Source organism: Equus asinus, chromosome 10 (assembly GCF_041296235.1).
Source record: "Equus asinus isolate D_3611 breed Donkey chromosome 10, EquAss-T2T_v2, whole genome shotgun sequence".
In the NCBI taxonomy this organism is placed as follows: Eukaryota; Metazoa; Chordata; class Mammalia; order Perissodactyla; family Equidae; genus Equus; species Equus asinus.
Window position 1 is genome coordinate 41,657,277 of NC_091799.1, and position 20,791 is coordinate 41,678,067.

General features: G+C 40.6%; 1 protein-coding gene and 1 long non-coding RNA gene across 10 annotated transcripts in view; one reads left to right on the forward strand and one right to left on the reverse strand.

Annotated features, from left to right (window-relative positions):
- Positions 1-20,791, reverse strand: part of PLPPR1 (phospholipid phosphatase related 1) — a 440,629-nt gene that overhangs the window by 10,297 nt on the left and 409,541 nt on the right. For all 9 annotated transcript variants that reach the window (XM_014842219.3, XM_070519119.1, XM_070519120.1 and 6 more), the window contains 2 exons: positions 3,880-4,130; positions 452-628 (listed from right to left, as the gene is read on the reverse strand). In XM_014842219.3, coding sequence (XP_014697705.1) covers positions 452-628; positions 3,880-4,130 — 428 coding nt within the window. The remainder of the gene's footprint in view (positions 1-451; positions 629-3,879; positions 4,131-20,791) is intronic.
- Positions 512-8,906, forward strand: LOC123289355 (uncharacterized). The gene is made up of 4 exons (XR_006533270.2): positions 512-648; positions 2,463-2,498; positions 2,952-3,047; positions 4,624-8,906. It is a non-coding gene; the product is annotated as an uncharacterized lncRNA (long non-coding RNA).

Here is a 20,791-nt window from a genome sequence, read left to right on the forward strand (position 1 = left end):
GGGTTTTCATATTTCTGGGTGGGACATGCAAGTCTGGGCCAGAGCCGAATTGCTTGGGATGCTGGAGAAGGGGCAGTCTGCTTCCACCAGGGCTCTTAGTTCTCTGCTGTTCCCTCAAGCAACACTTAGCTTCTGCTCCTAATACATCCTGAACAAATATTTAAAGAACATTGGTTTGAAGGTATGCCAAATTACTAGTCTGCCCAGCCCCAGTCCGAAGTCCAGTGTTGAAAGAAGTGGAGCGAGACGTACATCATAGGCACTCCTCCCCCTGACCCCCAGAGGGAATGTGCAATCATATTTCTGAAAGAAGAAGAGCTTTAGAAATCATTCCTGCAGCAAGAGAACGCATAATACTCGGAGAATAATTGCACCTCACAAGGCTGGGGTCAGAGGCACACGGACTTAGACTGTGAAGTCTTCAGAGGGCATGAGAGGGAAGCTGACCCACCAGAAAAAGGGCGACAGCAGTGCCCAGGATGAAGCCCGCGATCACGTCGGAGCAGTGGTTCCGATACTCAGACACCCGGTTGAGGCCTGTCAGGAAGGCCGTGCAGAGGGTCCCGAGGCACAGCACCGGCTTGGCCAGTCGACTGCTCTTCGTCTTGATTGTGCTTGTGATGTACATCTGCAGGAGGACAGAGACAAGTGAGTGACTGGGCAGCCTCTTCACACGGTGCATATGCACACGTGTAAGCACACACGCCAGCACATGCAAACAGGGGCTGTGCCAAAGCAGCCATGCCAAATACTTGAACAACTCCACTCAGCTACTTGCTAACGAATGTGGGCAGGAAACTAGTGCAGCAAAACAATGAATACATATACATGAATCAGGGTGTTGTATTCTAATGGGCATGTGAACAGAAATTACAGTGAGAAAAAGATTCAGAACATGCAGCTTTTATGCAACAAATTACAGAAGCATTTGGGGTATTAGGAAACCCATGTAAGATTCTCAGATACCAAATAAACCTTCTACGAGAATGAATTTTACAGAGAAGGCCAGGTAGGTGAGCGGCTGCACATTTTACTTTTTGCGTCCCCCACAGTTCTAGCAGCTTCTTCACACTTTCAGTCAATGAATACAAAAGCATTGACTGAGCAGTTGATTGACTGAATTAGAACTTCAAAACCAGTGTGTCACACAAATAGGTTTCAGTTGTGCTGGGAAGTTGGTTCCCACATTCCTGGGGACAACTGTGATCAGCTCTATCCATTCATTTAGTCTAGTGTGTTTTAAAATATTAAACTTTTCTGTATTTGCTAAGATATCCAAAAGGTTGGGAAGACCTGAACCAAGTAAAGGATGATGTAATTTGTGACCCTTGAGATGCAGACTGTTCTTATGTCATTGTGAGGGGCTGGGTAAGACTGAAGTTTCATATGCTCAGTTATCAAATGAATCCTGGTGGCCTGGAGTTAGGAAAATGTGCTTCTTTCAAGAAAGTACTTTGTTAGATCACCTTTGAAGATGATTACAGGAGACCACTAGAGGGCATTATTGATCCATCATTTCTTAACAAATGTGATAAATGAATTTGCGACCCTGAGAAACAGTATGCTGATGCTTAAATTACAGTCTACAGTGTGGCTGGACGGCCTGAACACATCCAAGTTCAAATAGGGGCATTTTACAATGTTACAATGGAAACTTAACTTCCTAGAGTGATGCTTCAACACTGGTGTGAATACAAAAAGATGGGATTCTCTTCACTGTATGTAACAGACACCCTACAAAACTGGGGTTAGATCTGTTAATAAACGACAGCATATCATTAGACCATTCCGAGGCTGTGTAGGAAATGTTACTTAACATTTATACTAGATATATGTAAGTTTATTTTTTTACGCTTCTATATTGTTTTTAAATTATATCCTTTATAAATCTTTCCTGTAAGATTAAAAGCTATTAAAAGCCTGGGCCTATGGTTAGTTAGTATTCTCCACAGTATCAAGTAATACTCAGGAGATATTTGTTGAGTAATTTCTGAAAGCACTTCACACATAATAGGGGCTCAGAGAATGTCCACACAATTGGAATCTTGTATTGGGGTTTATCTGATTATAGTGTGTCTGTGGGGCGTGATCTGAATTGGATTATATCTGAATTCTTGAAAACACGTGCTATAGCAGCATTTCTTCTGACAGAGCTGACCAAACATACTTCTTTCTTCCTAAAAGAAACCTATATCTCATTTGATGAGACACTAGTTTTTATGAGTAACAGATCTATTTTTATAACGGTGTTGTAAAATTAATTTCACACAGCAATGACTTGAGTTTGATAAAAATTCAGAGAAAGGGGCAAGAGTACACTGCTTCATATAGCTTAGATTCTAGATAATTTAGGACAAATCGATACTTTGAAAAATGGAAAATACGCTGAATGTCTTAGAGGGCTTTCTTTGTTTAAAAGCTATCTTGGCATAATTTTTTTTTTTTTTTTTTTTTTGGTGAAGCAAAGAAGCCTCATCGAGCTACTACTGATCTGTTTTGTAAGTTGAAGCATCTATATTATTTACATTCATGTTTCCTTAATGTGGGGGCAGCTGAAATAACTTTTATCACGTATTCATTAAAGAGTAGATTTAAAAGGAATAGCTAGGAAGACTTATTTTGGCTAACTGATGGTTGACAAGTTTATCATACAGATGTGATTCTGTAAATGGGACACACAGGAACCATTGTTTTAAAGAGAATATTCAGCAATTTATTTTAAACTCTACTAAATAGTAGTCCGTCACCTTTCTTCCACCCTGAAGGTAAGTATTCGGGGCGATGGCCCGGACACTCTTCCATCAGAGCCCAACTCTCAGTAGAGAGTAGTCACTCCCACGGGAGGGGATGGGAACAAGTTTCCCTGGGGGTGGGGCAGGGGCGTGCTCAGAATCTCTGGGAAGAGCGGATAGTTTGAAAGGAGTCTTTCCTCTGCCTTCTCCTTCCCTCAGCTTTCATTGAGAATCTCTAGACTACTCATATCCTGAACATAAAATAAGTTGAAGTAAGGAAAAGGGTGTTTTCAACCAACAGCTGTTCTTCCCCAGGTAAGTACACCTCATAGCCAGCCTTTGCGCTGATCCCACACTTCTCACACTCAGTTCTGAGGAAGCATAGACCAGAGAAAGGTGAAATCGTTTCCAAAATACATATAATCTAAGAGTGGAAAAACAAGAGGGAGACCATTGTTTCTTCTTGCATTTTAAGACTGTGACACAGTTTAGGTTTTCTCTGATGAGAGCAAAAAATTTAAAGAGAAGATTATGAGAGGTGGGAGCAGCCAAATCCTGTGTGATTTGGGGAGCAGAGAGACGTGAACTTTTGGGTGTTGGGGCTCTGGTGGGATCATCCATGTCTCCCGGCAGAGTGACGGAGAGGAGTGTGAAGAGCTGAGGAGAGCTACTTCATCCCGGGCCTGCTGCACTGCCGGGCAGCCATTCACATACGCACACACACCTGCAGAATTACAGGGAGGTGTGAGAAAGGTAGGCTGTTCTGGAACCAATCAGAAAGTTGGCAAAGAGTGCTGGGACAGTGAGAGAATCCCAGACATGGTGCCGGAGCCTGGGTCCCAGCTCTGACTGTGTGTTCTCAGCTATTCTCTGGGACCTCAGTTTCTGTATCTGTAAAATGGGACGATTTGACTAAGTGATTATCAGCATTCTTTCCAGAACGAATATCCTGTGGCAGGCAGGATATGACATTGGGATGTTGGGGGTGCGGACAACAGCATGATATAATACAGGAGAAACATGTTATAAGGAGGCTTTAAAAATCACTATAAACGACAGTGATGAAAGAAGTGAGGCGAGGGGGACAGAGAGACACAAATCTCAGCCCAAACTCGACTTGGGCGAGAGGCAAGGCTCGCATACTCACCGTGGCGTATAAGGCGGAATAAATGCTCAGAGCAGCGTGTTTGGAGGGAAAGGATCTCCGAGCCTTTTCTATCACATCCAGGTCCCCAGTACAGATGTTCCCGTTGTTTATGAACTGGTGGTGCGCTCGGCAGTCTGTGCTGGTGTAGTTCGGCTTGCACACTGTCAGGAAGTACGGCGTTAGGTGTCCGGTGACCACTTGTCCGGCGTTTACAAAAATGTCAGTAGCAAAAAGTCCAAATGCGAACACCCCTATAAGGAGATTTAAAATAATTAGGAATGGCAACATGCACCATTGATTGGTTTTGTCTCTGAGAGGGAACACAGTGGTGAGCGTCCACGACAATCTATCAAAAAGGTCCTCCTCAGAGTCAAATCGTCCCCTCACCTTGATCTTTCCAGGGAGTGGCGCCTGCTTCCCAGACCACTATTTCTTCCAAATTGAGGCATTCTGCTATTAGCATTTTATTGTTTTGTATAAGTAAACTCGAAGCAGCATGTTCTAATGGAAAGAACTTGGATTTTGGAGTCATGTAGACCTGGGTTCCAGTCCCACTTTTGGTGACTCATTCACAGTATAACTTATTTATCTTCTCTGAACCTCAGAACCTTCAGTTACAAAATGGTTGGGGGGAGCGAAACCTCAGAAAAGAGTTGGAAAGATGAAATAAGACAGGTGCAAAATGCCTGCTATGTGGCCCGGCTTTAAGTAGTTACTTATCATCAGTTCTCTTTCTTTCTACAGAAAATATATACTCCCTGGTCTTGTTTGGAAATGCAAACCCTCCTCAGAGGAGTTATCTACAACAGCATGGCCGATGAGAGTGAAAGAGGTTGTTAAGGAGTTGCCCCTAAAAGAGAGAAACAAGGTTATTCCAGAAACCTTGATTGAATTGGATGTTTCATTTGATGTTGGAAAGAGAAAATGAGAAGAAAGGCAGAGTGTTAAAGATGAACATTGTTGACTATATTGGCTTCCTATTACTTCCGTAACAAATTACCGCACGCTGAGTAGCTGAAAACAACACAAACTTATCCTCTTATAGTTCTGAAGGTCAGAAGCCCAAAACAGGTTTTACTGGGCTAACATCAAAGTGTTGGCAGGGTTGTGTTCCTTCTGGAAGCCCCAGGGTAGAATGAATTCCTTGCCGTTTCCAGCTTCTAGAAGCTGCCTCATTCCTTTCTTTGTGACCCCCTTCCAGCAATCATGTCATTACAACCTATGTTTCCATTGTCACATTTCCTTCTCTGACTCCCCTGCCTCCCTCTTATAAGGACTCTTTGATTACATTGGGTCCACCTGGATAATCCAGGACAATCCCCTCCTCTCAAAGTCCTTAATTTAAGCATGCCTGTAAATTCCCTTTTGTCACATGAGGTAACATATCCATAGTTTCCAGGAATTAGGATAGGGACACTTTGGGATAGGGACACTTTGGGAGAGGGAGGAATTATTCTTCCTACCACATTGGCTTTGCTGTTTGGCTAAAAATCCTGTGGATAGGCTACATTTCTTAGATTTAATCTGTTCTCTGGTAAATTCCACAGGATTAGGCCCATTAAGCTTGAACATGGATGAGCAGAATTCCTTATAGTAAGCTTCACCGTGAATTCTTCCAAAGCCTACACGGTACATCTATAGATTATCTGTGGACTGTTCTGTGAAATATATCAGGAGGGGATGCGCAGAGCCAAGGTATGTACAAGTCACTTAAAAGGATAAAGAAGACTTCAAATGCAGCTCAATCATGGAGGAAGTTGGCAAGTGTGAAAGGCAGAATTAACCCTCATAAATGTCAAGGGTCGGGTAGAGTTTCAATTAAATTCTTCCCAATTTTGACAATATTCAATGTCCTGAATCTGAAAATTGTGCTGATGTCAGCGCCCAGAAGTTAATCCATTATAGCAGAAGTGAAGACAAGTTTGGCTGAAACCTTCATCTGGTTTTCATTCTGATCTGTATTGATTGCTATAATTTTCTTTTTTGTGGCTTTGCCAGGATGTGCTTTATCACACGAGAACTGGCTCTTTTAATGGCTTCAGCCAGCTCACCCTCATAGGGTCTGACCTCTGAGAGGAGGCATTCATTGATCATTCGTGGCGATTTTCAAGCCCAGGTGCTAGAAGTCTGAATGGATAGGGATTCTTTTTACGTCTTCAATCAAAGACCAGGTCTCTGGTGTTTTCAAGGGGTAATAAGTCTGTCTTCACACTTTTCCAGGAAACTAGAGTAATTTATGATTGAAAAGGGGAAAGCGACAGCATTTTCCTCTGGCATTTTATTTGTCAGAAATGCTTCCAATTAGGGCAGGCTTGTTCTTTCTGAGACCACAGATTTCTAGGCTCCTTGCAGCAGCGTCTGAAGTGCCAGCTCTATGGTCAGAGTCACTCTGTGACGGGCAGCTTTCCTCTTCACTGTCATGTGACACCTTGGCTGAAAGTTGCTCTCCTTTCTTCTGTCTGCCTCTTCTGGATTATGTCTGCTTCTCCTGATGGCTTAACAAGCATCTTCCTTCCACACATTTCCTCCTGGTGCATTTGTTCGCACTTCAGAAGGCCACTGTGGCAGCCTGGGGAATCCACGTGCCTGGCCCAGGCCATGCCAACAAAAGGCACCGGAACCTGCAGCAGTGACGCACAGACCTCAGATCCTACGGGGCTTTTGTAAGGAACTCCAGCCATTTCTCTGTTCTTCATCCTGAGCTCCTTGTGTGTGTTTCACAAGCCTCAGAAGCTAAAAATAGCTACTTTTGTCCTGAGATTCGGGTGGAATACCATTTATGCTCTCCTGTATTGCAAGGGATGATTTGAAGGAGATGTTTTAAAAATGTCTATATACCCTAAAATTGGTGACTAAAATTCTTTAAGTGAGATTATATTTTTGACATTTTAACAGACACAGTTTTCATTCCTGTAACCCTTGCTAATGGGTTCTATTTATCTCATGGCTGAGCGCCCCACAGCTTCAGGGGAGCTGGTTACATTTCTGAATGGATTTACAGCAGACGCAGAAGTCTAAAAGCAAAGTGCTCAGGGGAGGATGCAGCAGACAGAACCCTGCCTGGTCTGGCTGAAGGAGTGAAGGGGCACTGCCACGCTCCCTGCCTCATGCTGGTTGTCAAACTCCAGGGGCAGGCAATAGAAATCTCCAGATTGAATTTTGGAAATCCAGTTGAAGTGTATCCTGTGCCTCTTAGGCTGTAGCTCAGGAGCCCTGCAAGCCTTTTAGAGATGTTTCGCATCCAGCATGGTATCAGAGCAACAGGGTCCTGCACCAGCAATGACAGAGGGAAGGTCAAACTGGTTAAGCCCACCAGACCCATACATTCTGGCATGGGATGGAGTGGGCAAGTAGTTGGGAATTCCCACATCCCTAAGGGGTGAGGGGCATTAGAACGCTGAGAGGACCACGAGGCTAGAAGAATCATGGAATTAGGACAAAAAGACTAGTATCTGTTGATGATATCTGTGGTCCCTGTCATGATGAGATAGATCAGCCAACGAAACCTTTGCGGCCTAAAAGAACCTGACCCCCATCAGGCAAGTCAAAGGATGAAGAAAGAGGAACATGAAGGTGTTAAAAAGTCCTTACGCTTTTCCTTGGGATTTTACCTGGATCCATCTGACCTCAGATAGAATGTCTCTGGACAGGTTAGGATCTCTGATCACTAGTAATTTAGGACATGGAGGTAAGACTCTGTGACTTGGTCCCTGCTACGGAATCAGTGCAGGGTTCCACCCTTTTTCTCACAAGAAGGTAGTAGTAGCACAACCAGGAAATGTGCCTCGTGAGGATCTTTGTAGCCAGAGATAACCGGTGTGTTTGCAAAGGGTAATAAGGCTCATACCAGGATACCTTTAGGCCTCCCAAACAAAGAAGCGGTCAGAACACATAACTGCTCATTGCCGAGCAGGATCCTGTTGCTTTCCGCACAGGAGACCTTCCTTAGGAAGCATAGACCCGGAGTAGACCCAGCTTAGGTAGAGTGATAATTAGCAGGGACTGGGGAGTGAGCAAAGGAAGGACTGACTTCCTTTTAGGCACAGAGAACCTGTGACTTTAGGGGGAGCCTCTGAACTGAAGGCCCATTGTTCTATGTTAAACTATAAATGCGTAATTTTCCAATTTAAAATGGCACCTTGCTGACAGCCTCTGATAGAGCATCTCGTAAGTGTCCACTACAATATATATGAAGACAGTGAAAAAAGATGGAAACTCCTAATTCCAATCCAACGGGAATCAGTGAGAGGTTTCTTTCTGTCACACACACGCAGCTTTACCTCGTGGAAAACTCAAGCTTCTTCTCAGAAGACAGAGGTCACTGGAGAAAATCTAGGGAGAGATTTCCTGTCTCTCCTACTGTCTGGCCCCCAACTCAGAGATCCAGAATTTAGACTACTTAGCAAAAACGATTGCTGCCACTCCACTGGATGAGTTGTGCTCTTTGAATTTGGCTGGAGCTGTCTCCTCTCCTCCCTCATTCTTCTAAATGTATGTAGAGACACACCGCTGCACAATGACTAGGCAGGAAACGGCAGGGGAAAGGCCTTGGCATCCTGCTTCAGAGAGGAAGAGAGGTGCACGCTCTAGAGAGCAGTGCATGCTGAGCACTGTAGCTTTGTGTGCACCCATCTTTATAGCAGTGGGGGTAGGAGGAGAGGCCAGACCATTGGATTTGATGAGCTCTAGAAAGCCTGCTAACTTAGGTTTGGACTTGGTGCTCTGCACACCAACCTGCTCTCAAGCTTAAGCTCTGAAGAGAGGGCCAAGAGCAAGTCACACACTTTTATCTGTTAATGAGCACTGAATGTGTATAGATCTTGCCCCACTGAAGAGTGAACAGGGGTGGTTGCCAGAGGCAGGGGGTGACAAAGGCAGGGGGGTGGGCAAAATGGGTGAAGGGGGTAAAATTCCAGTTATAAAATAAGTCATGGAGATGTGATGTACAGTATGGTGACCATAAACAATAAAACTGTGTTGCATATTTGAAAGTTGCTAAGAGAGTAGATCTTAAAAGTTCTCATCACAAGAAAAAAATTTTTGTAACTATGTATGGTGATGGATGTTAACCAGAATTATTGTGGTGACCATTTTACAAAATATACAAATATCAAATCATTATGTTGCGCACTTGAAATTAATATAATGCTATATGTTACTTAAAGCTCAATTAAAAATAGTGAATAGGGAGAAATAAACAATCACGTATTACATAGGGTCTTGGAAAAAATACTCCTTTTTTAGACTAGTATGGTACCATTATACCTCTTTTTTTGTATCCCTTGTCCTAGAAGGAATTTTACATTTGTGTGATTATTCAGTAATGTCCATCTCTCCCATTAGAATAGTAGAACACATTAGGTCTATAAGAGCAGAGAACACATCTCTTTTTGTTTAACATTGTCTTCCAAGCACCTAGTGTCAAATGTGGCACGTTGTAAACATTTAATAGCTATTTGTGGAATCAATGAATGAATTGCTTAAGAAACCTCAGAGAAGGTTAACAGGAGAAGAGGAAAAAAGTACAAAAGAACTTGGGTAAATTTTCTTACTCATTTCGATGTCTCACGTCCCTGATGCTACTGAACACAGTGTTGACATCAAATCATTTAGCATGTAAGCTGTCAGAATCCTGTCTCTTTTTTATAAACTTCACAAAATCCAGCATACTGCTAGGCACCTAGCAAATAAAGAGAATAACTGAAAACTGGGACTTTGTAAGTGTCTCATGAGGCGGGAAACTTTTAAGTCGTAATTTGGGAATCGAAGTAGTCTCGATTGTCAAGAGAGTAAGAATGAAAAAAAAAACCACCTTTAAATTGGAGTATGAAGATCCACGCTACACACGTGGAAGACTTTTTACCAGGGACATTTGTGAAGCACGATGCGTCTGGAAGTGATAACGAACTTGGGAAATACTGATGGGTACAGTTTTACTTAGACAAGCATGTCTTTGAAAGAAATATCCCCGTTTCTGAGAAGTTGCAATGGTTGTCAGTTCAAATATTAACACATAGGCACATTAAAGCATGTCTTCTACACATTTTTATGTGGAGAAACTAACACACAGGACTTTAAAAAAGAAAAGGATAGTGAAAAAGACATCAAAACCAGCTATCTGGGTTAGGTTGGTGACGGTACTCTCTGAAAAGGGGAGGAAAGTCTACTTCCTCAACCTATCTTCTCAACCTCTTATCAAACACTTCTAAAAGGACTGCTCTTGTGTCTATGTATAGCCAAACAATGCAAGGAAAGAGAGAATCAGAGAACTACTCTGTTGTGTGATATTGAGAATGCTTGAACATTTTCTTGTTTTCAAAATTTAACCAGCTTTGTGAATCTTTTGTGGTAGCTTTTCTATTATGATGTTGAAGAAACAAGGAAAGTTGCCCTCAGTTCAATTCCTGGCCTTTGTTTTAGGGGGAAAACTGATGCAAATCTTACTCCACACAAACAAGTAGAAGCAAGTGGCATGGGTTCACCAGTGCCATTGATGACAGCAGAAGGGGAACTCTGAAGGGGTTCTTATTATCAGTTTCCTCAAAGTACATTCTGATTCAATCACCAACTCTTAGTTCTAGGTCGAATCTTTTGTCAAATCACCATTGTAAATAAAATACAAGATACAAAGAAATGAATACAGTTCATTTTTTCTTTTTCTTTTGCCCCATCAAGATCCTCAGTGGAAAATTTCAATGGAGGAAGTCATTCAGCTGTTGCAAATGTGTTCTCACTTAAAATGTGAACACCATCCCTTCGAGAAACAACCATTTCTTAAGAAAAAGATGGTGAAATGTTTTCTCAACATGCTTTATTCAAACTGGAAGTTTCCTAATGAAGATATTTATCTGCAGTTATGTTCATCCCATTTCCTTGTAAGGATGTACTGAGCTGATAAGATATTTGAGTAAGACTGCCATGGATCCTAGGTAATAATAATCAGATAATAATAATGATAGCCAATGCATTGTGCTTCGTATGTACTAGGTATTGTTCTAAATGCTTCGAAATATTAGTTCAAGTCATCCTCACTACAACTGTGTGAGGTAGACACTATTATTATCTCCACATTTCACAGATGAGGAAACTGAGGCACAGAGAGGTCAATTAACTTGACCAAGTTCACACAGCTGGTAAGTAGAAGAGCTGGGGTTAGAAACTAAAAAGTATAGTTCTCAATCTATACTCTTAATCATAACTCTCTAAGCTTATATTTTCATGTACTTAAAAAATATGGGTAGGCATCAGGCCATGAAAAAAGCATTTTAGCTCTGTATGCTTGGCAGCACCCACACGTGCACACATGCACGCACACACACACACAGAGGCACTATGAAGAAGCAAGGATTTAGATAGAGCACACCCCTGATGAAATGTATGGCATTTGTCACAACAGAACAAGAATTCCTGTTTTTTAGCCGAGAATTTTCCAACAAGAATATGATAGAACACCTATGATATCATCAAATGAGGCACTTTTCTCATCACATTGGCGATTAATCTGACTTTTTTCCTAGTATAATACAAATGTCATTGTTGCAAATTGATCGCCGTACATCAAATATTATCTAATGCGTCAAAAAGAAGTTTCTGACAGAATTGAACACATGGGTTCCTCAGACAGTTCATTTCAGGGATTCACGGAACAACATTCTTGTGATCTCTTTCTCCTACAGATATTGTGAAAACACCGAAGTCTGACAGCAGTATACTTGTCTTGATGGCAGGGTTTTAATCCTAAGAACAGATTGTATTTAAATCAATTAATCTGAACTTCATTTACTTTATCTGTAAAATGGGTTTTAAATAGTCCCTACATCACAGGGTTATTCTGCAAATCACAGAAAATAGTTCTAAAAATATTTTGTAACTTGTGAGCTCCATAAGATATTAGTTACTATTATTTTTATAACTGAGGGATGTGGTTGTCCTCAGTATTTTAAATAAGTTGATTATAAATTAATTTTTAAATAGCGGAAAGAGATAAGAACCCTATAATTCTAACAACCTCAAACACGTATTTAACTCTGTATGTTATTCCCACTCTGCAATAATAAAGCACCTTTCATAATATGATGAGCTGGTGTTTTTGAAAATACCCTATATTTGTCATTATTATAACTACTCATCATAAGTGAAAATAAAGGATAATTACTTAATAAGGATGATGGGTAATCAGCTAGAAAACCCCCAAATATTTTTACAAGTGAAAGAACAAATCCATTTCTACTTCCCCAAAGCATAAAATTACATGATGTCTTGATGACACGGTTATATCTCAACAGGAGTGTCTTCTTTACTCCTCCTTTCTCAGGACAGCTCCTCCACGCTTTCTCTCTCAAATGTCTGACTCCTCCCTCATTCCTGCTAGTTTTTAAATGTCTGGTTCTCAGTTCCTCCAGGCAGCGTGGTCCCAATGCTGATTGACAGAGACAAGCATCCTAAAAGTCTGCCAGAGGCAATGATACTTTTACACTAAAATGCATGGAGGATGTGGATGCAGCGAAGTCTAGGAAGTACACACGAGACAAACTAGATGTGGAGAGGGAAGATTCTGGATCCCTTGCTTACCAAGGAATCTAAACGCAGGCATATCAAAGCTCGAGGACTTCCAAATAACAGACTTCAAATCCTACCCGTTCTGATTTGTGTTTCTGTTTCTAAAGCTGAAGCTGATGATCTGAATCCACTCCCATTCCCACCACCAGACCAGCACCAAGTCTCGAGGGGCAGCTGCCAGCCCTGTTGGTGACTAAGGGATACTGATCTGGGGAGCTGCCCTCTGATCTGGGCATTTCCTAACCACTTTTATTATGTTCTGATGTAATACTTTAAATTGTCTCCAAAACACATACTGCTTTTTTCTTCATTATAGAAAACTTTGAAACTGCCCTTAACCAATTGTTAGGAGCCATTTCTGATATTCAGATAGTATTCTAGCACCTCACAGTGTCTAATTTTATGTGTACAATATCTTGCATAGCAAAAATATTCAAAGAACTTTTTTTAAAAGTCTTTGAAATATACTTGTTTTCTTAAATTTTTACAGCACTGGATCTGAACTGAGGGTGATCGTGGCCCCAGGGAACATTTTGCAATGTTTGGAGACAGTTTTGATTGTCACTAATGGGGGAGGGGTGCCACTGGCATCTGGCGGGTAGAGCCCAGGGATGCTACTAAACATCCTACAATGCACAGGACAGTCCCCTACCCTTATAGAGAAAAGAATGATCTGGTCCAAAATGTCAATAATACTGAGGTTGAGAAACTCTGCTTTACACCAACTAAGTTACCTGGAGTGCCATGAATTTGCATTGGCTAACCTGCAAAGTGCTAGAGAAAGCAACAATCTGCTCAGTTCATCATTTTATTTGAGTTCAGCCCCTAAACACTAGTGCTCGGGAAGGCCCTTGGAAAAGGGTCACTGGAGTCTCATTTGACTAAATAACTTTCCTCTTGATAATCAGAGCAACCTGTAGAGTTCTGGGCCAGGAGTCTCGTCCGGGTCTGTAATATTCTGCTTCACGGAGGATGACACTCAAAGGGGAGCAAATTTGTCCTCTGCACTGAGCAGAGCAACCAAAAGCAGCCTCATCACAACTTCTTGAGACCTGAGCAGCCTTGATCCCTGGCTGTGCCTTTTAGGTCAACCAAGGCTCCAGCTTCGGCATTCCTCCTTTCCCTGCATCCTTGATCCCCACCCACAGAGCCAATCCTGGCCCCTCGTAGGAAGTACCAGACATCTTAGTCTCCAGGTCTGGTAGCTTGGCTGCTTATGGGGTCCAGAAACTAAGGTTCCATTTTTTCCCTAGGATCCATCCTTGTTTTCTCCTCCTGATCTATATACTTGATCTTCAACTCTGGTTCTTGTTTCTGGGTTGTGGAAATATCTCCATCTGCTTAAAGGTCCATGCCCTGCCTTGCTCTTGATATTTTTGTTTTATGGTCTACCTCTTGTCTCAGAACTAAGGTTGGGTGCCTGGGCACTGCAAGTTATTTTTAGACTACCTAGCCAGGCTCACCTTCCTCTGTCAGCACATAGAGCTGGCCTAGTTCACCGGGCACCTGGTTTCCTGGGGTGGTCATCATCCTGATCGCTCAGCCCTGCTATGAAGTCACTGCCAACTCTAGACGATTCTCACTGTGGGACAGCCTCCCCCCACCATTTAACATTGTATGTCTTCCTCCACAAGCTCCCTATTTCCTTTCCCTACATTATTTTTCCTCCATAGCACTTATCTTCTAACAAACACTACAATTTATTTATTTTGTTTAATGCCTGTCTACCCGCACTAGAATATAAACTCAGTGAGGACAAACCTCTTTCTGTTTGTTTCACTGAGATATCCTCAACACCTTCATCAGTGCCTAGCGTAATGGTAGATGCCCAATAAATTATTCGTTGAAGGCTGAATGAATACGAGCAGTCCCCAGTTCAAATTTAATTATAAATACCAAATGCAAGTAAAAATGGACTGATTGAATCAAAGTCTCTTCAGATAAAATGGATTTAAATGACTTTCAAAATTGAGAAGAATTTTCTCATTCTGGAAAAGGCTGACATTAAGCTTGTCTCAGGGTATCAATTCTTACAACCATAAAACACTGTGACCTTTGAAACTGAATTTAAAATATTCATGCTTCATTTAGATCACACTTAATTTATGGCAATTAATTAGTGATACATGAATTAACTGTTTACCGTGGCACTTTCTATTCTGTCTGGTGTTACCCAGTCCTTAGACCTGACCTAAATGGCATTAGACTTGCCTGGAATTTAATTAAATTTTTATTAGAAGTAATAATGGAGCAACTATGCAATCTCAAATGGAAAGTCCATAATAAATAGCTTCTGGATGACAGGCTATTTCAGGTGCTAATAGGCAGTCTAATCTTGCCATATTTGGATCTGTTTTTTCTTTAACCTAAAAGAAAGGAGTTACTCAGGAAGGCAAAGTTAATTTAGTTTTCCTTCCATATGGCAAACAAACCAAAATCCCTCATTAAATTCTAATGCTTTTTATTCATTACTCTTCAATATTAAATTTAAAAATTCCTATTTAATAATTTATATTTACAAGAATATGTTCACTCAGGTATATTTGTGAATGAAAAGAATTTAACTGAACTTATCTTCATGAATTTATGGGAAAATGTGACTTCCTTATTTTGTCTTTGTTGCTGAAAAAGGAATGCAGGGTTTTATCTTTTGACAACATAAATCTGTGTATTGTTGTTGCTATTCATTTTCATGCAATACCAAAGGGAATGATATAAGAAGGGAAAGGATGGAGAGGGAAACAAATGAGGAAAGGGAGAAATCTAAATACGTGTCACTAATTTGGCTACATTTGTTTTCATTAAATATTGGTCAAATTTGTTAGTTCAGCCAATTCCTTTCCTCCCTTCCCACATCATGTAAACAGAACTGAAGAATTTATACAACAGTTTAGAAATGGGTAGAGGAGTTTGGCTATGAAGGATTATACCTAAAGCCTGAGAGGAATCTTTCTTATAACAAGAACTGTGGGAAAAAATTGGATTTGTGAATTAGAGGAATTTAATCTTCTCTGTCAAGATCAACACAATTAGCATTTATCGACAGGAGGAGATGGTTTAATTTGAATATTTTCTCTTTGATTTCACTTGTCTTGCCATTTTCTTACTTAAAATTTAATTTGGATGGGGCCAGCCCTGTGGCCTTGTGGTTAAGATCAGCACCCTCCACTTCAGGAGCCTGGGTTCAGTTCCTGGGCACAGACCTACACCACTCAAGAAGCCATGCTGTGGCAGTGACCCATGTACGAAATAGAGGGAGACTGGCACAGATGTTAGCTCAGGGTGAAGCTTCCTCAAGCAAAAAGAGGAAGACTGGCAACAGATGTTAGCTCAGGGAGAATCTTCCTCAGGAAAAAAAAAGAATTTAATTTGGATCTCTGAGACGAGGCAAGGAGTGCTCTGTTCAAGTCTATATCACACAGACTAGAGAAGACAAGGAATTCGGGAGCCAAGGTACCATTTTAAGCTCTGCTTTCTACATTGAAGACCATGTTAAAGAACTCAGCCAACCTTCTGGAGGGCCTCTATTTTGACAATCCTCCCCCTTTTTAAAAAAAAAAAAAATGATGTTTAGCTCTTTTTCTAATTTTAAAATTATATGTAGTTATGATAAAAAATTGGAAATTACAAAACAATAGAAGGCAAAAAATAAAAATTATTCATCCATTATCCTACAACTCAGAAGTGACAACAGTGAACTTACAGTATATTTCCCTTCAATCTCTTTTCTATGGGATACACGCACATCCACATCCCCAAACACACACAAATACATACACACTTATGTAATGTATCCTTTTTATTTTGAAATAATTATAGACTTACAGTGTCTTGACTTTTTCACATAATGTTGTATCTTGAATATTTCCCCTTTCACTAAAAATTCTTAAAAATACCATTTTCTAAGGTTGAAACTTACGGTGGCAGCATTATTTTTTTTTAATTATACTATTACTATTAATTTTTAATAATAATTATTAAATTATATATTACTTCTCATTTACATTTTGATTAAATAATTTTAGTCGATAAAATTAATCTGCATCTCTGATCATTTCCTTAGGATATATTATTTGAAGAGGAATTTTGGGTTCAAAAGGACAGTTAGGGGCTGGCCCAGTGGCATAGTAGTTAAGTTCACATGCCCTGATTTGGCAGCCCAGGGTTCATGGGTTCAGATCCCAGGTGCAGACCTATGCACCACTCATCAAGGCATGCTATGGTGATGTCCCACATACAAAATAGAGGAAGATTGATACAGATGTTAGCTAAGCAACAATCTTCCTCAAGCAAAAAGAGGGAGATTGGCACCAGATCTTAGCTCAGGGCCAATCTTCTCCACCAAAAAAGAAAAAAAGTTATTTTTAATGTTATTGAACTATACTGTTAAATTGCTATGCAAAAAGAGTATACCAACTTAGTCTCACCAGAAATGTATTAGAATCCCAAGTTTTTCTCATGCTTGACAGCATAAAGCATTATTTTCTTTAAAAACATTTTCTCTCTGAGGCCAGCCCAGTGGCATAGCGGTTAAGTTCGTGTCTTCTGCTTCAGCTGCTTGGGGTTCATGGGTTTGGATCCCGGGCACAGACCTACACACCACTCATCAAGCCATGCTGTGGCAACATCCCACATCCAAAATACAGGGAGATTGGCACAGACGTTAGCTCAGGGACAGTCTTCCTAAAAAGAGGAAGATTGGCAACAGGTGTTAGCTCAGGGCCAATCTTCCTCACCAAAAAAAAAAGTATATATATATATATATTTTATTACTTCATTGGCCATTTTTGCAATGATGATTGTATTCGTTGGGAAATACCATTTGTAATGGATTCTAGAATAATTACATAAACTCCAAAAGTCATGCCATTTCAGCTTAATTAGCATAGTTAGCCGAAAACAATTGTCATTTTCTAATGCCAATTGCATAGGATGTATTTTGCTGGCTACTGGGCTTGAAAAAAAGACTGTTAAACTCCTTACAATAATGTTTCTAATACATTTTGATTACTGCCTTATTTTACTTTAATTTTTTCAAAGGAAACATCTCTATTTAAAAGATCTTTGTTTCAAGTAGTACTTTTTTTCCTCTTATGAAAAAACATTAATTCAGATACTCAGAAAAAGTACATTACCTTTCTCAAGATAAACAGACTCCTTCCCCACCTCCAACTCTCCTCTAAGAAAAGTCATTGTAGACTTCTCTGACTTTCCCTTATAAGTTGCCTTATTTATGCACTTTAATTTCCTAGAACTAAGCTGAAGAGTGATAATAAAGTTAATTAAACAGGAGGCAGTGAATATTTAAGAATCAGCATTTATGGAAGCAATTTTAGACAGATCTGTGATTTAACTAAGTATATCTTTGATCTTTGCTCTTTCAAAAAAAACCAAAACAAAACATTTATTAAAAATTTATTATATGCCAGGCACTTTGCAATATGCTGTTGATATAGAGTGAAAAAGATACGGTCTCTGCTCTCCAAGGGATCACAAACTAATCGAAGAACAGACTTCAGTAATTACGGTAATGTGGTAAGTGCACAGAAAAGACATAGGGGGAAGGCTCAGTGGGGACCTGGAAGAGGAGGTGGCTCCCTGTCCAGGTTGGTAAAGAGGTGCTGTGGAGCAGCATTCGGAAGGATGAGTAGGATTTTTCAGCTTTAATGGTGAGAGGGTGGCAATGGGATATTCTGGGCAAAAGGAGCAGCACGTGAACAGGAACTGCAGTGGGGCATCACACTGCCCTTCTGAGGGCCTGGAAAGCAGTATAGCTGGGTCAGAGAAGAGGTCCTTCTGAGGGAGTAGAACAAGATGAGGCTGGAGACATGAGAAGACCTCAAATCATGAAGGGCCTTGTAGGTTATGTTGAGAACATTAGAGATACATTGAAAGATTTTAAGCAGGGAAATGACTTGATCATATTTTTTGCTCTAGAAAGATCTGCAAAATGGTCAACAGATGGCATTTTTGCAGGGCTGGGGTGAATGGAGGCAAGTTGCAAGACAAGATTTAGAGAGACCACTTAAAGGGGTAAGAAATCGAAATGGCCCAAACCAGTGGCTCTCCAACTTTAGCACGCATCAGAACCGCCTGGATAACTTGTCATCAGATTATCAGCCTCCATCCCTAGATTTTCTGATTCACTAGGTGTGGGATGAGGCCTAAGAATTTACATTTCTAACAAGTTCCCAGATGGCTTAGGGTAACTTCTAAGTTTTTGATTTAAGAAACTGGACAGATCCTGGTGACATAAAACGAAAGCATGAAGCAAGTGTTTCTTTACTCAGCCATCCTCCTTCCCTTTCACTGCTGATTCCAGTAATTCTCCAAGACTTACATGCCGCCTGCTGGCTGCCTCCCTACTCCAGCATCCTCTCCCTATGAGCAGTAGCTCAGGCTGCTGAACTCCTACTGATCTCAATTGAATGTCCCTGGCTTATGCTCTCAGGATCTACCTCTCTGCTAGCTTATGATGGACCCTAATGGACCAATGTGCCATTGATTATGAAAATAGGAATTTGATACTCCTCCAGGATGAGAAATTTCTACTTTAATAGTTGTCTTCCTGAAACCATGCCTCAGCCCAAGGCAGCAACCAAAGTGGGAATTTCAGGTACCACAATAGGCAATCTGCAGGATTCATTCCTGGATGGTGGGGATCTTCTGACATTCCTTGATGAACAGAAACTTGCCCTGTCAATGCATATAGGCAGACCTATATAAATGATAGATGCCAGTTAAAATTTCCATTCTTTGGATTCTGGCCCAGCTGGACTGGGTCACAAATAGGTATGACTTATCCTTGCCAAAGAAAAATAACAATGACTTTTACATGGAAAACAGTATGGAAATTCCTCAAAAAATTAAAAATAGAAATACCATACGATCCAGCTATCCCACTACTGGGTATTTATCCAAAGATCATGAAATCAACAACTCAAAGAGATTTACATACCCCTATGTTCATCACAGCATTATTCACAGTAGCCAAAATGTGAAAGCAACTCAAGTGCCCATCAACAGATGAATGGATAAAGAAGATATGGTATATATATACAATGGAATACTACTCAGCCATAAAAAAGACAAAATCATGCCATTTGCAACAAGATGGATGGACCTTGAGGGTATTATGCTAAGGGAAACAAGCCAGACAGAGAAAGACAAACACTGTATGATTTCACTCACATGTGGAAGATAAACAAACACATGGGTAAGGAGAATAGATTAGTGGTTACCAGAAGGAAAGGGGGTGGGGAGAGGGTGAAAGGGGTAAAGGGGCAAATATGTATGGTGATGGATAAAAGCTAAAGTATTGCTGGTGAGCATGATTCAGTCTACACAGAAACTGATATATAATAATGTACACCTGAAATTACAAAATGTTATAAGCCAATATGATCCCAATAAAATCAAAAAGGAAAAAGAAAAGTGACTTTTAAAGATATTTCCATTTAACTGTAATCTAATACGCCCCTGCTTTGAGACACTTGCTTTAATTACGTGAGCAGGAAGCAGATCAGACAGTGGTCACAAAATCTTCTTCCCAGAATCAAATTATGTACGTGTGTGGAAACATTCTTTCTCTTTCTCTCTCTTTCCCTCTCTCCCTCTCTCCTTCCTTCCCTTTGGTAAAAGTTACTTTATCCCATTTCGAACCAGATTCTTCATCTGCACAAGTAGGACTGAAACCTACCTTACAGGGTGTTCGGTAGATTAAATGAAATAATGTATATAAAGCGTCTAGTCCAGCATCCTGTATAATAAATATTCTATTCTCTCCTTCTCTTTTCTCCTTGATGATTTATTATCTAGCCACTCTGGTGGGAAGTGACCAAACTCTGGACATCTTTGAAAGGCATCACTGTTAGGAATGAGTGAACTAGACAGTGGTGACGCCATATTGATTAGGGTATACCCAAGGAGCTGACCACAGATTTCCACAGGTCATTCTGCAAATACCATCAGTAAATGTCGAAAACTATTTTAATGTTGAGCTTTGCTTCTTTTAAATTAGATTTTCTTAGGCTTCCCATTCTACTGCTTTCCTCGTTTCACTCCAATCATATAAGTTATTGCATATTTGCTTTTGATGTGCTCTCTTGCTCATAACTTGAGGAAATTCAACCCTTTTCTATAATAGGAAAAAAAAAAAAGGGATCAAGGATAACCAAACGAGCTGAGAGCATGTTGTATTCTGGCCCTCATGTTCTCAATAGTCAGTTCTATATGTTCTAAATGGCACCATGGCTGGTTTGAATCCCAGCCATGTTCACACTTGGGGAGTTTTATCCTGGCTCCCAAGAAGCAGGTATTTGCAGGATCTCATTAGAATGCTGTAGTACTTGTA